Source organism: Melanotaenia boesemani, chromosome 23 (assembly GCF_017639745.1).
Source record: "Melanotaenia boesemani isolate fMelBoe1 chromosome 23, fMelBoe1.pri, whole genome shotgun sequence".
NCBI classification, from domain to species: Eukaryota; Metazoa; Chordata; class Actinopteri; order Atheriniformes; family Melanotaeniidae; genus Melanotaenia; species Melanotaenia boesemani.
This window is the reverse complement of record NC_055704.1, coordinates 8480678-8499594: the sequence shown is the minus strand read 5'-3', so window position 1 is coordinate 8499594 and position 18917 is coordinate 8480678. Positions and strand designations below refer to the sequence as shown.

The 18917-nt window shown below is 36.9% G+C and overlaps 1 protein-coding gene across 3 annotated transcripts in view; it reads right to left on the bottom strand.

Moving 5' to 3' along the window:
• abcc9 (ATP-binding cassette, sub-family C (CFTR/MRP), member 9) overlaps window positions 1–18917 on the bottom strand; it is a 98136-nt gene that overhangs the window by 37385 nt on the left and 41834 nt on the right. The window contains exons 19-30 of one of the 3 annotated variants that reach the window (XM_041977455.1): window positions 18490–18595; window positions 17977–18015; window positions 16798–16836; window positions 13696–13797; window positions 13536–13620; window positions 13348–13428; window positions 7389–7526; window positions 7161–7286; window positions 6913–7012; window positions 5647–5720; window positions 5039–5218; window positions 2261–2415 (exon numbers count right to left, since the gene is read on the bottom strand). In XM_041977455.1, the coding sequence (XP_041833389.1) occupies window positions 2261–2415; window positions 5039–5218; window positions 5647–5720; window positions 6913–7012; window positions 7161–7286; window positions 7389–7526; window positions 13348–13428; window positions 13536–13620; window positions 13696–13797; window positions 16798–16836; window positions 17977–18015; window positions 18490–18595 (1225 nt within the window). The remainder of the gene's footprint in view (window positions 1–2260; window positions 2416–5038; window positions 5219–5646; window positions 5721–6912; window positions 7013–7160; window positions 7287–7388; window positions 7527–13347; window positions 13429–13535; window positions 13621–13695; window positions 13798–16797; window positions 16837–17976; window positions 18016–18489; window positions 18596–18917) is intronic. The other 2 variants (XM_041977456.1, XM_041977457.1) reach the window with 2 other exon arrangements.

Here is an 18917-nt window from a genome sequence, read left to right as displayed (position 1 = left end):
CTTTCCAAATGCACACTCGATTACCATGCGTGCTCTGCACAAAGAAAGTCCAAAATGCTGCTGTTGAGCAGTGCTTCCCCTGTTAGCATATTCTTTCATTAGATACGGTAGCAAAGGGGTAGGCAGGGTCCCCCAAAATATAAACTGAGATGTGTGCTTCGTTGTCAACAATCTGTCTTGGACAAGGAGGGATTTTTCCACTTTCGAAAATGTCTGTGATAGCCGAGTTGGTGAAAACACGTGCTTCCTGGCCATTTTACCACCACATCCATGAAACAGTATATGTAGTCACAAGTGGCCTGAATATTTAGGGTAAATTTCCCCTTTGGGTTCAGATAATCAGTGGAATTGGCCGATGGTTACTTATTTCCACATGTGTGCCATCCACAGCACCTAGACACTGAGGGAGGCCATGTATCTGCTCAAATTTCTCCACAAGTGAATGCACCGCACCTTCAGTTTTTGGCAGCTGTATGTATTGGGGTCCCAAGTGCACTGTTATAGCTTAACACACCTGCCGAACAATTTTTGATACAACCTGCCTTGACAATCCCAATGCATTTGCAGTTTTGCGTAATCTACCCTCTAAATAGTACAGTGTGCAGGCAACTTTTTTTACAACTCTGACCGGTGATTGCATGGCAGTAGACTGCCCTTCTATGTGAGGACATAATGATTCCGCCAACGACAAGAGCGAGGACCGTGACATGCGGAAATTTTCAAGCCATTCCTCAGGGAGGACGATTTTTTGCTCAAAGTTCTCCCACCAGCTGGCAGTGTGTCCGGGTCTGACTGAAAACCGGCGTCGGCGCCTTTGACGGAAAACATGCCTTGGACATATAATGGTTAGGTGGCGGACAATAACTGTCCTTAATCTCGTCCTTCGCCTGTGGTCGTCTATGTGGAGCAGTATTTGAGCTTGTAAAAACAAACAAACACAAAGCGCCTTGAGAATGGATAAGGCCAACACAGTTTTGAGGACACCCATGCTGTTCCAAACAAAGGTCGCACATGTGACGTCAGAGTATTTTTGTCGCAGACAGTGACGTTCCCAAACCTAAAATCCAGGTTGTATATGACCACACGCAGATGTGCAAATGGAGTATTCGCAAATCTTCACTTTGGTCGGAGGTTTTTAGAAGAATCGATTTTAATTACATATCCGTTTTCATGTGGATGACAGACCAAATCGTAGAAAAATATCTTTGCTTTGTGAGATACCCTGCTACGTGTGGACAAGGCCTTGGCTACGTCTGCCACTGACATGTAAATAAAGGGGTTAAAGATGTCTTTTGTGATGCAAGCCTGCACACAAAAGGTGACACACTATGTAATGCTGCATACCAAAAACACTGGTCATCCTGTCCACACATGAACAGCACAGCTACATTATCTGAAAATATTCACTTTGGAAGGCATTTTTTTTAAAATTTGTGTTAATTGTCACAAAAATGTGTTTTCATTTAGACAAAAGGTGCAAATGCATAAAAAAATCTGTGTAATAGTTATGTTTTCATTTGCATGTTGCTAGTGTTGCTGTTCATTTTTTTTTCTTTTCTTGGTGCTCCTCATGATTGTCTGCTTTGTTTTCTGAGAGGTCATAGGATGTTTTCTGCTAAGTTTTATGATGGGCGTAGCAGCTAGTTGTCTGGTTTTTTTTCTGTTTTGGTTGCACAATTTGTTGCTGTGGTTGTTTTAATCTTTCATATATTTGTCTTCTTTTATTTCTCTTCACTCTCTCCTCCTTTTGTCTCCTGACTGTCCCTCTTCCCTCGCTCGTCCTGCTTGGTCCAGCACTGGCATGTAACTCAGAAATAACCAAAATTAAGAACAATATTTAACCATCACGGGAAGCCTTAAATCCACAGAGCTTCATTTCCTTTAAATCCATTAAGCTCAACTTGACAAAACAAATTTATTCTGCACAACACTGTAGCTGACTGTACGTGTGGACATGACCACAGTCTCACTAAAAGATGCTCTAGAGATTTTATCTGGACAGTCTCAGCAAAAACTCCTGAACATCTCTAAAACATTTTAGGCCTCAAATGCAAGTTTGAGAGCAGCTTAAAAAAACAAGAAATTTTCAATCTAAAATTATTCTAAATAGCTAATCCACTCATCACAAGGAGTCTGATCATTTAAAACATTTAATGAACTGATTAATTTTCAAAAAATTTAAGTATCATATGTAATGCTGTTTAACAGAAGGAAATAACATGACAATATTTGGATAAAAGCAGCTATTATGTTTGGTTACCTGATGGGAGCGTGGATGATCTTGTTAAGCAGGTTGTGGTGAAGGTTGGTGGCTGCAGAAAGACCCAGAAACTCCACGGTGAGCGATGTGATGAGGCATAAAGTGATTCCAGCTGCACACAGGATGATGAACACTGGCAGATAGTTGCTATTCTGCTGGTCAAAAAGCAAATGAAACAGAATTTAAAGAAAATGTAATTTTGCCTGTTTGACAAGTTTAAAACCCTGCACATATTTAACTTTTGTTGACATTTCTAAAAACCTACTGGAAATTTTCTATAGAGTTGAATCTCAAAATCTGGACCATGGACTGTATATAAAAGATGGACGGCACCTCCGTAACACCTGTAGGTTTCTGAAGAGCAAAAGTGAAGCTCGTTGGGTGGTTCCTACCATCGCCATCTTGGCAGTATCACGCCTACCGTCGCTCCCGGAAAATACAAAAATGGGCAAAGTGGTGGAGCTGAGAGGGAGACGGTGAAGGTGGGGGTGGATGATTGACACCCATCAAACTCCAAACTGCCTGTAGCTAAGAGCTAAATGAGCCACCTCGGATCTAACGTGAGCTAACCGGCTAATGAAGGTAGGCGGGCTAAAGCTAAGGCACACTGTTAGCCGGCTAAAAACCGCGGTTGTGCTACACTCTCCCTTCTTGCCGTGGATATTGGATACACGTCAATCAAAAGGACACGCCCCTAATTATGCCGAATTTCAAGATTAAATAACATCCAAACGGATGAGTTAGAAAAAAATTCACCTCCCTCACAGTTGTCATGAAGGTAAACTTGATCTATTAATCCTAAAATGGATTCTTGTACCAGGCTTCAAACATGTTTATTTCTGCTGTGAAGTTGGTCTTTTTAACATGGGAGTCTATGGGGATTTGCTCTGTTTTGGAGCCAGCCCCTAGTGGATGAAGGGTGAACTGCAGTTTTTTGCATAGGCTTCACATTTTACCGCCGGAAGTTCCCGCTTGTCTGGACCAAGAAATTTACATTTTAGTCACATTTATTTACATTAAACTTTCCAGTTTTATTTCCTTTTACATTTTATGTCAAAACTGTTTCCTAAATACATCCAGAAGATTTTTTCTCAAATGGATGAAAGCCACAGCCTAAAAACCTGACTTTAATAAATGATCAAATAGTTCAGTTCAATGTATTTATGTATTTTTGTTTAAACATGCATATTACTGGCCATTATGGAAACTCCCTTTTGATATATTATTTTATTTAATTTTTCCTCATGTGTCCACAGTTGTACATTTATCCCAACTTCTCTTGAATTGTAGGTAATATGGATAAATGGGAGTTAATATGTGTAGTTAAGGGACTCAAGTCTTGTTTTGAAAATCATAAAGACCCTTGAAATATGAAATGTGAGATATATCACTTTTTTCTGGAAGATGTTTTTAAAGATTTTATGATGTCCACTATTAGTGATGGCAAAATAAACAAAAATAAATTTCAGTTCATTTTATTCTAAGTTAATTTAACTATTTTGTATCGTTGATAGATACAGCCTTGGTATACTCACAGCATACAACACATGAAACAACTTAATATAGGTACACAAACAAAAGTGAATATCATGTCACTATGTGTTGAATTATATTAAATTGTTATTTTTTTCTTTTCTATTTTTTTTTAGAAATTCTCAGTTAACCCTGAAAGAAAGACAAAAAACAAAACAAAACAAGTAATCTCCCTAATCTGTGGTAACGATTTTTTTTTACCCCAGCTAAAAATGACATATGCTTTAAAATATGGTTGAACAAAGGTATAATAAAGAAGTAATAATAAACACTCAAATGTCATTCAACGAGTTAAAGGCAAAGTTATTTGCAGAAGCTTTATTGTAACACAGTTAAAGAAGTCACTGCAGAAACCTCCATGGTCCACATTAGAAACAAACAGTTCATAGTTTTATAACATGTTAGTAGATTACCATAATGATAACTCTGATAGTAACAGACAGGAGTGGATACAAGATGTAGACATTTTATTAAATAAGTGGCGTAGAATATGCTCAATTCTTAAACCATCAGTTAAGATTGGTACAATTTAACTGGGTAATATGAACGTATATCCAGCCTGTACAATTAAACTAATATTCTTAACTTGTGTTGTAAGTGTAACAAACAGGGTATATTAAATACTTGTTTGTGGAAATGTGACAAGATTAAAAAATTGTGTCCTAAATTATGTCTATTGGGCATGTATCCTGACAACTGCCCTTTGTCAGTTAAAGAGAGAAAAATGGTGGATCATCGTTTACAGGTCAAACATTATATTGCTTTATGGTGAAAGGACGTTTGGTGGCCCTCTCCTGACTTCTGGTTAACTAATTTAACGTCAGGTTTGGTTCCTGAGAAACTTTACAACATTTGGAAGCTAAGTTAAGAAAGAATGGTGATATTGAAGGGGTAGTGAATGACTTATTAATTGGGATAAGATTTCGTTTACTCTGGGAATGTACACATACAGTTTTATTTATTTATTTTTTATAATTATATTTTTCTAAGATTTATTTATTACATAACTCAATTTGATCCTTTCAGCACAATAACTGACTCAGTATGTAGGTTTATTTGGTCTCTTTTTATTTAAACTATTTATTTATTTTGCCCTTTTTTATGTTATTTTATTATTGATTTAATCTCAGCCATGTTCAAGATGTTCACAGTGGTTGATGTTTTTCATGTTTTGAAAAACAATAAATACAGGTTTAAAATAGAAAAAAGAAAACAAATACATAAAACTCAATAAAGATGTCATACCTTGGCATCCGGACTACCAGCAGTAGTAAAAGTGGTGTTCAGGCTGGTTCCATTCCCGGAGGAGGTGGAGACAGCCAGCCAATAATCAATGGCAACAATGACAGAGTGTTTGAGGAGTTTTGAGGAAACCATCATGAAGACCATGAAGAAGCCACCAGAGGACAGGTAGCACCAACACACCTGAAGAGACGAAGGATGAAACGTTTGCTGCTGAAACAGTCGATCAATCACATAAACAGACAACTGACAAAATAAACATCTGATTTTCTCAAACGTAACGCTGTGAAGTGTGAGACTGTAAACACCCATGATTTCTATTTCTGATGGAAATCTAAAAGGTTTTAAAGCATAGAGGCTCATTGTAATGACCTTTTAAATCTTTGGAAATATAACAGATAAAATAATTAATTAAATATCTGAAAAAAAAAGATTAAATGCAGATCTAATGATCAGTTGACTGGTCCTGTTTTTAATTATATCTGTCCAGTGAAAAGATAAACTCAACATAACTATCTGGGCTGGTTATTCTTATCCTTTAACAGACATTGATAAGACAACTGTGGGAAACCTTTTGGTTCCATCCTGATGTGTGTTGACGGACGCATTACCTTCCAGGGAATCTTTGATCTTCTGCTGGTAGTCATGGACATATTATCATCTTCTTCTTCCTCCTCTTCCTCCTCTGTTACAGCAAAGAAAAAAAGTGAATTCTTTGTGCAGAAAAGACACAAACTGGTACGAAATGTGTCTCATCTGAACACCAAGGGCCGTAGTTTTTATTTGCACCATGAAGTGTTTTTAAAGATGCCCTTTGTTTCTTTATAATTTACACGCAGCACCTGCTGCAGGAGTCATTAAAGCCACTTCATTCAGAACAACTTAGACAACAATGACAAACATCTGCAAACACAGCAGCTCATGGTTGGATATTTGTGTGGCTCTTTGGCTCAAATGTGGAATTTCTGATGGCGGGGAGCAAAGACACTCAGCATCTAGAACCGCATCAGTGATGAACATGGTACAAATCTGAGTTCCTTTCTGGTTTTTGATGCTCTTCTAGAAAATGTAAATATAAAGTTAGTCAAAATAGGAAAAATGTAAAGAATTGAGGTGGTGTCTGCTTTAGAGAAGCCTTGATGCACATTAAGGAAAATTAAAAACAACTTTAAAAATCATGTGCCAAAGATTAAAATCTCTAAGATCTTTCCAGTCTGAGCTGACAAATGATGAACTTGTGTTACTAACTTTGGTCTTCCCACACATGTTGTATTATCTTAGATAATCCCAGAGGTGAAAGAAAATCTTGAAGACTTCCTTCCGCATCACTGTGGATGTCCACCACAATTTTAATTTAAGGCTTGTTTCCACTCATTGTACCTACTTTTTCTACTGAATCATTGTATTGAGCAGTGTAGAGTAAACCATCACTATCTGCTGACAATACACAACTTTTATTTGCTACATTTTAATGATAACAAGTTTGATTCACTAATATTTTGATTTTATCCATTAGTGACTAGAAAGGTGTCTGTCAACTGACTCAGACACAGCTTGAAAATTTAAGTTGAAAAAAATTTCTAGTCTTCAGTAAAATGAGGAAGATTCACATTCGGATGCACGGATGAATCCAACCTGCATATAAAAAAGCCTTATTGAAAACCAGAGAACAGACAAATAAAACACTTGAAACACAAATCTAATGACTAAACCAGATTTTGGGGGGATTTTTTTATACAGAAGTAGTGGAGTGTTGGACAATTAGTAAAAAGAAATTTCATGGTTGTTTCCATTTATCTTAATTTACCTGTTCTTGAAAATAAAAGAAAGAAAATCTGACTCAGGAGGTCAGAAAGTACCATTAAAGAATGTGTTACCTTCATCCTCATCATCAATTTGATTCTTGGCCTCTCTGGAGTAGAAAGCTCTCCTCAGAGTCTTCCTCTCAAGTGTTGTTTGACTATCTTGCTGTATATCCTGCAAACAGCGAAGTGCAAAAGATGAGCATCACATAAGAGATAAGTAAAGCCTGCACTGCTGAGATCTCTGTTATCCAGGACACAGATTGTGTTTATATTTGGATAATGTCACAAAGCTGACTAATATGGAGTTCAGTTTCCGTTACCTTCTCCAGCTCCTGGTCCTGTCTGTTCATCAGAGTTTTCCAGTGATCATAAAGCTCAATGTCATGAGTCTGGATATCTTTCAGGGTTCCTTCTCTGAGCACAGAGCCATCCTTCATTGCTATAATCTGGGAAAAAAACAAAAAAAAAAACACTCATGATAAATCACTGATACCTGATCAGGTAGATGGATACATCTGTTATTCTGAGCTTCAGATAGAAGGTCTCACCCAGTCTGCATGTATGAGATACTGCAGCTTGTGGGTGACTAGGACCACGGTTCGTTTATCATCCTGCAGAAACTTGAGGATTCCTTCCTGCATCAGGTGATCGCTCAGGTGGATGTCCAGAGCCGAGAAGGGATCATCCTGCAAGATGTAACAATGATAAAGAGTTTAAAAGGATCAATCATGCTGTAAGGAGACACATTCATGGCTTTCTAAACCTCAAATACATCACTAAGGTCCAGAACTGTTTCCATGGTGATAGGTTAGGACATTTTATTTAACTGGCTTGCATGTGTATTTATTGGGGTTTTGTTTACACAGTAGAGCACAGTTTACTACTGAACTATAATTAACTACAGGAGGAAAGCTGGACCTAAAGTAGCTGCTGAGAGGAGGAGCTGCAGGAAAGAATTTATTTTAATAATATAATTTATTTTTCAAAATTTTTATTATCAATTGTTATTAGTTTCATCAATTCATTTGGAAGATGATATGATAATCACATGAATACAACAATAAGTTCTTCATTTGTCAGAAGAAGAAGTCTGAGAGCATCTTAATGATAACGGGGTAAGACAGATAAAATTATCCATCTGCATCTTCGTTTTTGTCCCACTGTAGTGGAGCTTCTGCGGTTGGGATTTAATATATAATTTTCAGAGATGTGGAAATTAATCTAAGATTAATTTTTATGTGGATTTGAATGATTCAGAATCAATGCAGTGACAGAATATAACTGAAGGTCTGCAGTCTGTGCAAAATGATGGTTTGTGATGGTTAACTAGTGATTCTCTGCCCTTTTACAAAAATATATTACAAACGTTATTTTCAGCTTCCCTTAGATATGGAGAAATCTAAAGTAGTATGATTCAAACATTACACCAGAATAGGTAGAGCTAACAGAGGAATCCAGAGCTGAGCAACAGCCGATTAAAATAAAACTGCATTAAAAAGCAGAAATCATGATTCACTTTGGATTTGAGGAATTTACAGGACGTTATGATGTTAGAAAAACTAATGACCGTGGAATCCAGTTATTGATTAAAGTCTGTCCAACACACCAAAACACAACAAACAAAACAAAACACAGACCAACGGTCTGGACTGTCTGGCTTTACACAAGTATGAGTTAACATCTAGACTTGATCCTCTGCTCGTCTGTCATAATTTCTGATGCCTTTAACCATCTGTGGGTTGCTGTTTTTACAATAAGATGGAGAAATATGAAAATGTGGAACTTGTACGAAGCTTTTTGTCCCGTTCACATGTAGCTGAGCCCTCACACAGGAGTAATTCAAATAATCTGAATGTGTTAGTCCGACTTTGTTTATGCAGAGGTTAGAAATCCTGTTTTGGTCTAACATAATAATTTGTTTCTAATCTCCTTGAATATCCTGGAACTTTCTTGTTTTTATTAATTGCACCTTTTTTTTATTATTATTTTATAAAAGGCATGAAATCACACAAACACAAAAAAGTCCTTCCTGTGTTAAATAAATATGCCCACATCTGTTTAACTGGCATTGTGTCTGTGGCATATCATCAGCTAATCACTGTATTTGCCAGTAAAGGTTCATAGTCATTGTATCTAACTATGAAAGCGTAATTCCTCTGGAAAACAGCATGTAGCAGACGATCTGGAGGAAACTGTGTGGAGATGATAAATGACACACAATCTGAGTCCGAGCCATGAATAAAATGCTTTTGAACCTGATCATTCACAATTATTTGTGTTGGTAATATTGAATGAACAGAAATTAATTATTCTCCTTTGTCCTGCACATTTATTTTAGCTGCGTAGGTCACAAATTCTCTTTCTGTATAGCTCATACACATCAGTATTTACCTTGTGATAGGTTGTTAGTAATGTTCATTTCCTCTGTCTAGCACCCAGCCCTATTTTGAATAATGGAAAACCAAACACACTGCAAACGCCTGCCAAATATCCATTAACATCTGGCATACAGGGTGGATGATCCACGGATGATACACGTGTTCTATAGCACGTTAATGGATGGCGTGTTAGATTATTTGACGTCTTGCATGATGAGACCTTATGACGTATATACTCTATTCCTAAGATCAGATATGGAAAGCACAAGTGACTGATATTTCAAAGAAAACATTCCCTTCTCGTTATACACAGAAATTGAACAAATTAACTTTTATTAAGAGTCTTAGACATTACAAAGTGTCAGAAGGGTATAAAAGAATGACAGTGACTGCTGTTAATGTGGAACGTAAGCTTGGTGAGTAATTACAGCTTGCATGGCAACAGGAAATTACACTATTTAATTCAGAAAGATAAACACATGACACCATCGCAGAGAGCCTGTACAAGAGAAACTGACCCGATTCATCCCAACAAACAAGCACTGCAAGATATAGTCAATCATAGAGGAAAAGAAAAAGATTTATCTAATTAGTTAAACACACTTAAGTAACGGAAAAAATCTACAGCAAAATCAGTTCAAGTATAATCAATTACAGACTGTTCACACCCCCTATTATTGTTCCTTGTTAGCTTGTTACTGACTGAAACACTAATAAGTCTATGTCATGCACCATTAACTGGATGATGTCTAGATTCTACAGTTAAAAGTTGGTGGCTTTCACAGATACATATCCCTCTGTGCCTCAGTAGAAAGGCTTGGGAAATTCCATCAATCCAGACAAGAAGATGTAGCCCTCCAAGACAAGATGACGAAGTTAGCTCAAACCAGGACCAGGAAACAACAACAGATTTAATCACAAAGAGTAAAAACATGAACAGTAATTACTGATGAGGACAAATGGAACATTATTTGGTCTCATATGAAAAAGACATCAGTGTGTAAACATGCCAGACTGTTGCTGTTTAAAATCCTCAACTACTTGCAGTTTTCCCCATCTTGAAGGCATAAAATGAATCCTCAGCTTTCGCCTCTGTGCATTAAATGTGAAATATCAGCAGGGAGTTACATGCATTGTGTTTGGTCCTTCAGGAAAGATTCAGACATACTGCGCAAATGTTTTACAAGATATAAGAAAAATATTTGATGTAGCACACAATGTAAATCTTGTGTCCATGCTCTTGTTATTCATGTGAGGATGGTATTGTTGGTACTGGTACTAGCAGACTCTAAGATATACTTGCATTTGATGCAAGAAAGAATATTTTCTTAACATGGATAGGTGAGAAACCTCCCACTAAAACAAACTGGCATATGATCATCATCCAATGTTTTCCTCTGGAATATCTGACCTTTTTACTTCACTCAACAAAGAAGGAGTTTAAGAAAAGATGGACTCCATATTTTCTTTTTAATGACTCCTCAGTTGCTTCAACACTTACAAACGTTATGCTTGTTTAACTGTGGACCTCGTTTCTCTTACTTATTTTTCTTTATCCATGCTCATGCTAGATGTATAGATTAAAACTGTACTGAGCCCTGTTCTATTTTTGTTACTTTGTTTATATAACAACAACAAAAAAAAACCTTATTACTACATTAATAAGAAAAGTGCTGATGAAAAGTTCAGACAACAACTGGACGGTTCATTACTTCAACAGCGAGTTTAAATGAGGTCTTTCAACTGCAGAGCAAAACTAAATATTATATATTCAGGCCATAAAAACTAGTAGAGCTATTAGATTCAAGGACTCTGGTAAACTAGTCCAGACCAGAGTCCAGACTAAACATGGAGAAGCAGCATTTAGCTGTTATGCTGCAAACAAGTGGAACAAACTGCCTGTGGAGATTAAACTTTCACTAAATGTAGACATTTTTAAATCCAGGTTAAAAACATTTCTTTTCTCATGTGTCTATGTATGAAATCTGCACGGTAACTTTTAACTTCTCTTGCTTTAAATATTTTAATTTTATTATTACTTTAATTGTTGATGTCTTTTACTATGTTTTAATGTTTCTTTGCAACATCTGTAATGTTTTAAATATTTTATGTAAAACATTTTGAAGTGTCCTGTGCATTAAATGCTTGCTATGCAAATAAACTTGCTTTGTTTAAATCACCATCAACATCAACACAACCAAGAATGGTCCCGACTTCAGACTGTCCCACATACAGTATTTCTTGTACCTACTCGGCTCAGCTTAACTCTGTTTATAGGCTTTTGCATTTGGTAGCAACACCTGGTGCCAGGTACTTTTTTAGCATGTAAGAAGTCGAGCCTAAATTGTGACGTGTGCAGGAAGTAGGCCACTAACTGACAGCAAATCCTCATATCTGGCTTTGTTCTTATACCTTGAGTCTAACAAAAAGCCATAGACCAAGCCGCAGTTATACCATCAACCCCTAAGCCCTCCATTGTTGTGTTGCATATAAATCACATCAGAGGACTTTCACGCCACGTTGCTATAACGACCCCAACCACATTGAGGTAGTACGCAATTGTATGGGAAAACAAACTAAACCGAGTAAAGAGCTCAAATAGGTTAATTTAGTCTTCTTTTTTAAAATATTTATGTACTGAGAAGGGAAAGGTTTTTCTTTCAAAAGAAAAAGCAGAACATGAACACGAACAATTCAAATCAGGCATTTCAGATCATTGCAATGGAAATAACCACATCATGGAGACTGGGACAACACTAGAATAACTGGAGCAGAGACAAACAAGCGATAGATCAGGGGAGCCAGTCAAGATCAGACAGTGGGCCAAGGACACCATCAACCGAGATGAGGGAGCGTTCATGCTCTCCCACATCTGGGACTCTCTCCCCCAGAGACCTTAGGACAGCAGGGGACGTGGCAAACCTGACTGATCTGGACATGCTTAGGACAGCTGATAAATGACGTCAGAGCAAGTAGTCAGATGACACTTCTAAGGATGAGTGCAAGACGCCAGTTGAAACAAACCAATAAATAAAAACCAACGTCTACTACCTTAAACTTTCTCTGACAGAAGAAACAGTGAAATATAAACCGAGTCAAGCTGATTCAAGTCAAGTAGAGCCAAGTAGAAGAAAAGAACTGGTTACCGCCCTCAAGTGGCAACAAAATGCTATACTATATCGACGTGTGTTAGCAAAGCCCTACATCAGAGATGTTACAGAATGCTAGGCTATCATTATAATCCTAAGTGTGGGATCTGCCAACTGGTGTGAACAGTTGCAGAAGTTCCACCAAGCATGTCAAAAACATGTCAATCACATGTCTGTGATAGGAGCTCTCGCCCCCTTTTGTCAAGTGCCTGCTACCCCATCAGTGACAATCTCACATATTTCTTCCATTCGTCCATGCAAAACAGGCAGTGCAGTGAGATACCTCACTCAAGTTTTCAGTGAAACTGGTTATTGTACTTTTTCTGTCAAACCTCGCTCACCATCTCACTACAGGAGATGTACTCCACTCACCATGAGTAGGTCGACACCACATACCCACACCAAAGGCTGATATGGAGCTAAGAGTTAAGGACTGAATGTACCAGTCAAGTGTCGGGGTGGTCAACTAGCAGCCTCACAGATGTCAACTATAGGAACAGGATCCATGAGCCCACTCTGGACCCCTAAGCAAGACCCTTAACCCTCCAGCTGCTCCACAGGCACCGAAACATGGCAGCCCACTGCTCTCCAGTAATCGTAGTGATGGATAAAATGCAGAGCATAATTTCCCAATTGTTATGATTGAAAATTATTATTACTGTTATTATGAGGCTGCAGCCCTTGGTATTCATTATGACTCCTTAACAGCTAGGGTTGGGTATCACCATAAATTTCCAGAATCAATTCTATATGATTCACAACAGCCTGATTTGATTCAATTTAGAGTAAATCTGATTTGATTCATTCATAGATATTTATCTAACATAAATATCTGTAACACTAATTTTTCTTGACTATAAAGACATTCACAGATTACTATTTTTATAAAACACTAAGCCCATTTATATGACCATCAAAATTCTTATCTGGGAGTAATCAGATAATTAAGTATTAGTACATTTCTAATACGTTTAACTTACCAAGAAGACAATGTTGGTGTTCTGGTACAGAGCTCGGGCCACACAGATTCTCTGCCTCTGGCCTCCACTCAGGTTGATGCCCTGAAACAGCAACACAAAAGAAACATTCATCAGTCTAGAACTGGAAAAAAAAATAAGGAAAATGGGTTGTAATGATGCATTTCTGTATTTTTGGTGTTAACACATACCCTCTCCCCAATCTCAGTTTGGTCTCCAAATGGTAGCAAATCGATGTCTGGCTGAAGAGAGCAGGCGTCAATCACTGCTTTGTACCTGAAGAGAAACAGACTTCACATCAGAAAAACAAACACTGAGGAGGTTGTACATAATTTCACAGGGTCTTCTTACCTTTGTTTATTGAAGGGGCTGCCAAAGGTGATGTTCTCTTCCACGGTGGCATTGAGCAGCCAGGACTTCTGGGTAGCGTAGGCCACAGAGTTTCTGTTCTTGCTGAGGGCATCATGGGAAGTAGAAGCAAACAGACAGTAAATAAGAGCGACAGGTCCTGCATTCATGAAGCTTCAGAGAGCAGGAATCCTGATTTGATATCATGGTCCTTAAAACTGACTCCTTATTGTCATATTTAACTTTTTATCAAGATCAAACATTAAATAAATGTGCTGTTTCATTAACAGCTAAACATTGTGATTTAGAAATATAGTGCAAAATATTAAACATCTGCTTTGAGACTAATAAGGGGGTCACAGTTCAATCATTTTAGAGCAGAATTTATGGTCTGTAACAAGAAGGAAACTTTCTCACATTAGATTTTCAGTAAAATAGTTATTCATGTAATTATTGACTTTATATAGACAATTATTTCTAAAAAAAAAATGGCTTACAGAATTTAATATGTCTACATATTTATCTCTCCATATTACATGTGTTCACTATCACTATCTTTTATTGTCTTCCCATCTAAATTAAACTTTAAAATGACAGATATCATTATATTATCATGGGTAATATTGTGAGAATAACTGGTTAATCTCTTCCTTTCACTCAGCTAATATCAGATCAGTATTCCTGCTTTTATCAGCTTCACGATGTGGCACCCAAACATAAGCCGTGAAGATGGAGGACGACAAAGAGGAGTTATGTTTGGAAAGCTGTCAAACTCCACCGCAACATAAAACAAAAGCACTTTGTCAGATACTGGGGATAAATATGGATCATGGATCAGGTTAATGATGAGCTACAAATGATCAACAACAAAATGAGCATCACCACCAGATACAGATATGAAAACATCAACATGAACAACAACCACTGCAGCACTCTGCTGGGAGTCTCAACTACAGATGAAGCTGCTGAAACAAAATGGTTTTGTTGAAATCTGGTCAAATGATCATTTTATTTGAGATAAACTTTTTGCCCAACCGGTAATGTTCTAAAACTGGTATATAATTGATCTAACAATCCCTGCTCTTAATTTTTCTTATTCACACATAGAAGATACATTTAGACTCAGCTATACAGGTGTGTATTAGGACATAGCTGTGTATCTAAGGCATCAATTATTGGATGATGTTTGGGCAACGACTCCCAGCATTAAAGCACAAACCACTCGAAAGCACAAAACTAATGACATACGTGATGAATAAATAATTAAAATAACATAATGAAAAGATGGTTCAGTCTAAAAGCTGCAGGTTGCTCCTGAACACACGTCTGTACTGTCCTGCTGTAAAAAAACTGCTTTAACTGTGGAGTTTTTTCATGATAACGCATCACATCTTATATTTTGTCATTACGTATTTAACAAAAACTAACTCAAAATGCAGAAGCAATGTGTTTCAACTTTAATTATTAGTTATTTAAATTTTTAGGTTCATGACAGTTAAAATAGAAAAAGACTGAACATATATGGCTTGTTTGGAGAGGAGAAAGTTCGGCAGGAGAAAGCCTCTTCTTTCTAAAAAAAAAAAAAAAAAACAACAACATGGCAGCGCAGTTTAGGTTTTCAAAGCTGCGTCTGAACAAAACTTCTGGAATAATGACAAGACCAAAGTGGAGATGTTTGGTCAGAACACACAAGTAGCATGTTTGGAGAAAACTAAAACAGCTTATCAGCACAAACACCTCATACCAAATGTCAAGCATGGTGGTGGAGGGCTGATGATTTGGGCTTGTTTTGAAGCAACAGGACTTGGACACCTTTCAGTTACTAGTAGGGAATGTCATAATTACACATTTTCTTAGTATGATTATTGTCAAAGAGATAATCACGATTTTACGATTATCAAAATGATTCTGCATTATTAATTTAATTATGAATTAATTTCCTAACACTACAAATGAGTAAAATCACATAAACACTCTTTATAGGTCTTCAAGTTTTAATTAATTACATCAAATTATTTTTTTGTCCCATACAAATTGCGCTGATCTGCCGTTGATTTGCCGTTAGTTCTGTTGGTTAAGACAGGATCTTTTATGGAAAGTAACAGGAATCTTTACAATAATTACCTCTGGCATTTAATACTGGGATTAATTGTGAAATCACATAATTGTGGCATCCCTAGTCACCATCTACATTTACATGGACAAATATTTTTTCTATTTGATAGAAATCAATCTGATCACAGATTTCTACTGACATGTTTACATAGACGATAGATAAACTGATCAGATCAGTTGTGTGTGCATGATGGAAACTTTGAACCTGATGCATGAATTACTAAAAAAAAACAACATTTTACTTTTAGAGACATGTACAGTAATGCTTTTATTTAAAGCTGTAGCAGGGTGGACTTAAGATTTTCATAGTGTTTCTATATTTTTGAATCAGGTTTTGTTAAATAATTAATGACACAATAATATTCTCAATAAAGACAAGGAGCATAAAAATGTACAAAAACAAGAACATATGATAATCTGAAGTTATTCCTTTTTTATTCTTATTTATTCTCTTTACATTATATATCAGTTTCTACCTTTTCTTCCTCTTTTTTAATTTAAGTTTACCCCATTCACACTTGAGTCCTCCTCTTGACATTAAAAGGTTTTGTTGGTTTTTGGTTAACAGACATGACAAAGGTGGCCAAAACTAGAGAAATTAGATGAGGTTCTAATGTTCTTTATGCTTCATGGTATTCTTCTTACATCTTAAATGGCTTTTGGACTTTACCCTTTCATGTTCCGTTATTATTCTTATTGCCTCGCTGTTTGATCAAGTCTTAACGGGTTTACATTTCCAGAAAACCTGAAAGAACTGTATAAATGCAGAATTTAGTATAAAAAACAAAACTAAATGAAGTCAGTAATCAAGATTCAATGCATATGTTTGTGTTCATGAGCAACACAGCCTGAATGACTGTAGTTAAGAATGATAACAACAAACAAAGTTAAAGCTGATGAGAGGAAAAAAAGCAGGAGAGGCGAATGAGAGGTCAAAGGGTCATTTCAGCTCTGAAACAGGAAGCAGGAGACCAGAAGAAGAAGATGTACCTCCCGATGTCTTCATCAGACTCCTCTGTCTCTGACCAACTGTCAAAGTCAGTGTTAGAGTTAGCCTACCGTCATCAACTGTGTGTTTAACTGTGTTTGTGAGTGGAAATGAAGGCAAAAAAACACCAGATTACAACATAAAAACAGAGAAAAGCAAGGAGCTTCCTTCTTTGAGCTGCGAAGCTGTTGAACAAACAAAAAAACAAAGGGGATGTTTTCATGTTGAACCCCAGACAGTGAAGGCATGATGTTAGCCTGCCAACTTTTCATCAAATTAACCTTCCCACCCAGGAGAGGAGGGCTGTGTAAGTGATGCAGTCATTGTCCATCTGTGATAATTAGGTTTTGTGGCTTCTTCGATAATCATGTCTCATGTTTTATTTGCCTGAGGGAGTTAAAAGGGTACGTATACAGGTCCGGAAAAAAATAGAAACCAATGCAAAATTATCAGTTTCTCTGTACTGCTGACAATAATTCTCTTAGTTTACAAATTAAACTATTGTTCTTTAGAGCAGTGGTTCCCAACCTATTTTTCTTAAAGACCCCATCAAGCAACTACCAAAAAGACGTGGATGCCATCGCCCCACCCCGTGCTGAAACTATGCTTGGCTTTATGTGTTTACTAGCCAACTTCTCGTCACAAATTATGCATTCTGGCTGAGTCCAGTCCAGTCTTTTGACAAAACCAAAGTTAAGGTAATTATCAATATATAATCTTAAGTTTTTTCTATTATTATCATTATTATTAGGGGAAAGTCATCTGCATCGTGACATTTTCTTTAGAAATGCTTCATAAAAAAAAAAAACACTACCATAGCACCAACGGTTCATTGACCCCACAGTAAATGGATGAAAACTGATTGGATGCACAAGGAGTGGCCAAGTAAGTGGCTTTTTTATTTTTAACAAAGTGTATATGTGTTTTAAAATATTGTCATTTAGCATACGACTACCATAATTCGCAAATCTCTCACTATTTCGGAACCTGATTAAACTGGGTTCATTGCTTATTTTAATAGTTCAGCCCCTAAAAGATAGAAGATGTGTCATCTGTCATTAGCGAAGCAGTTTTACTGCATTTTAACTGAATTCATGCTGGTTCTGAGCCTAACTGAAACCCCATTTACAGCTTGTGTGGATGAATGTTTCAGAAAGGTGACACCAGAAGAGAGACGGTACCTTATGTTCCCCTCGTTGACCATCTCGCAATCAGGCTGCCTAATGTGCCAAGAAGGCAGGAAGCAAAGTGAGAAAAACACACACAGACACACCCAAAGATACACATAAAGGTTAGTGTGTGAAGCTTTGGAAAGTACAGATAGGCATCATCTCTGCAGCCAAAGAAATCAAAGCAACTTTTAAATGATGATGTGTGCAGAAACACCAGCGTTAGAAATTCAGAATTCAGCAAAGCACACTTATCTGATGACAGTTTCACCCCATACATCATCATATTTTAAATCCAGATTATTACTCAGTTCAGGTTTTAGTCTGGATTCTGAAAATCTTTGAGGAAAACAAGTTTTAAATGAATGGTGATTTCTGAGATAAAGTAAAAGATCAGTACTTAACATGAAAACTGCTCAAAACTTCACCTACTGCTCGTACAGATGCTGTCAGACAACAACAAACTGCCTCCAATCATGAGATGCTGTACATACAGTTTCTGTTTTAGGAAATATAATAACTTACTTGCTCCAATAGACCAATCCATCTATTGCCTGCATCTCACCAAGCATGGCCAGCAGCAGGGAGGATTTCCCACAGCCCACTTGACCCACAATCATTGTGAGCTGACCTGAAGTAGAAAAAAAAGAGGAGGAGACACTTCCTGATAAAACATACTGGAATATAGCTGTTGAATTAAATTAAATTATTTTTGAATCCCAATAGGGAAATTGTAATGTTATACTGTTATATTTATTTTTTAAATCTTATTTAAAATAATATATATCTGTCAAGTGATTACAAATTTTATTCAGATTAATCGCAGCTTACCATTTACTTAATCATGACTAATCACCATTCACGACTATGCCTGAAATCTGCTAATTTTTACTGCGTTGTATCAACAGAAAGAGCAAACCAATGCTAACTTGTGTTTTTCTTTACTTTTTTAC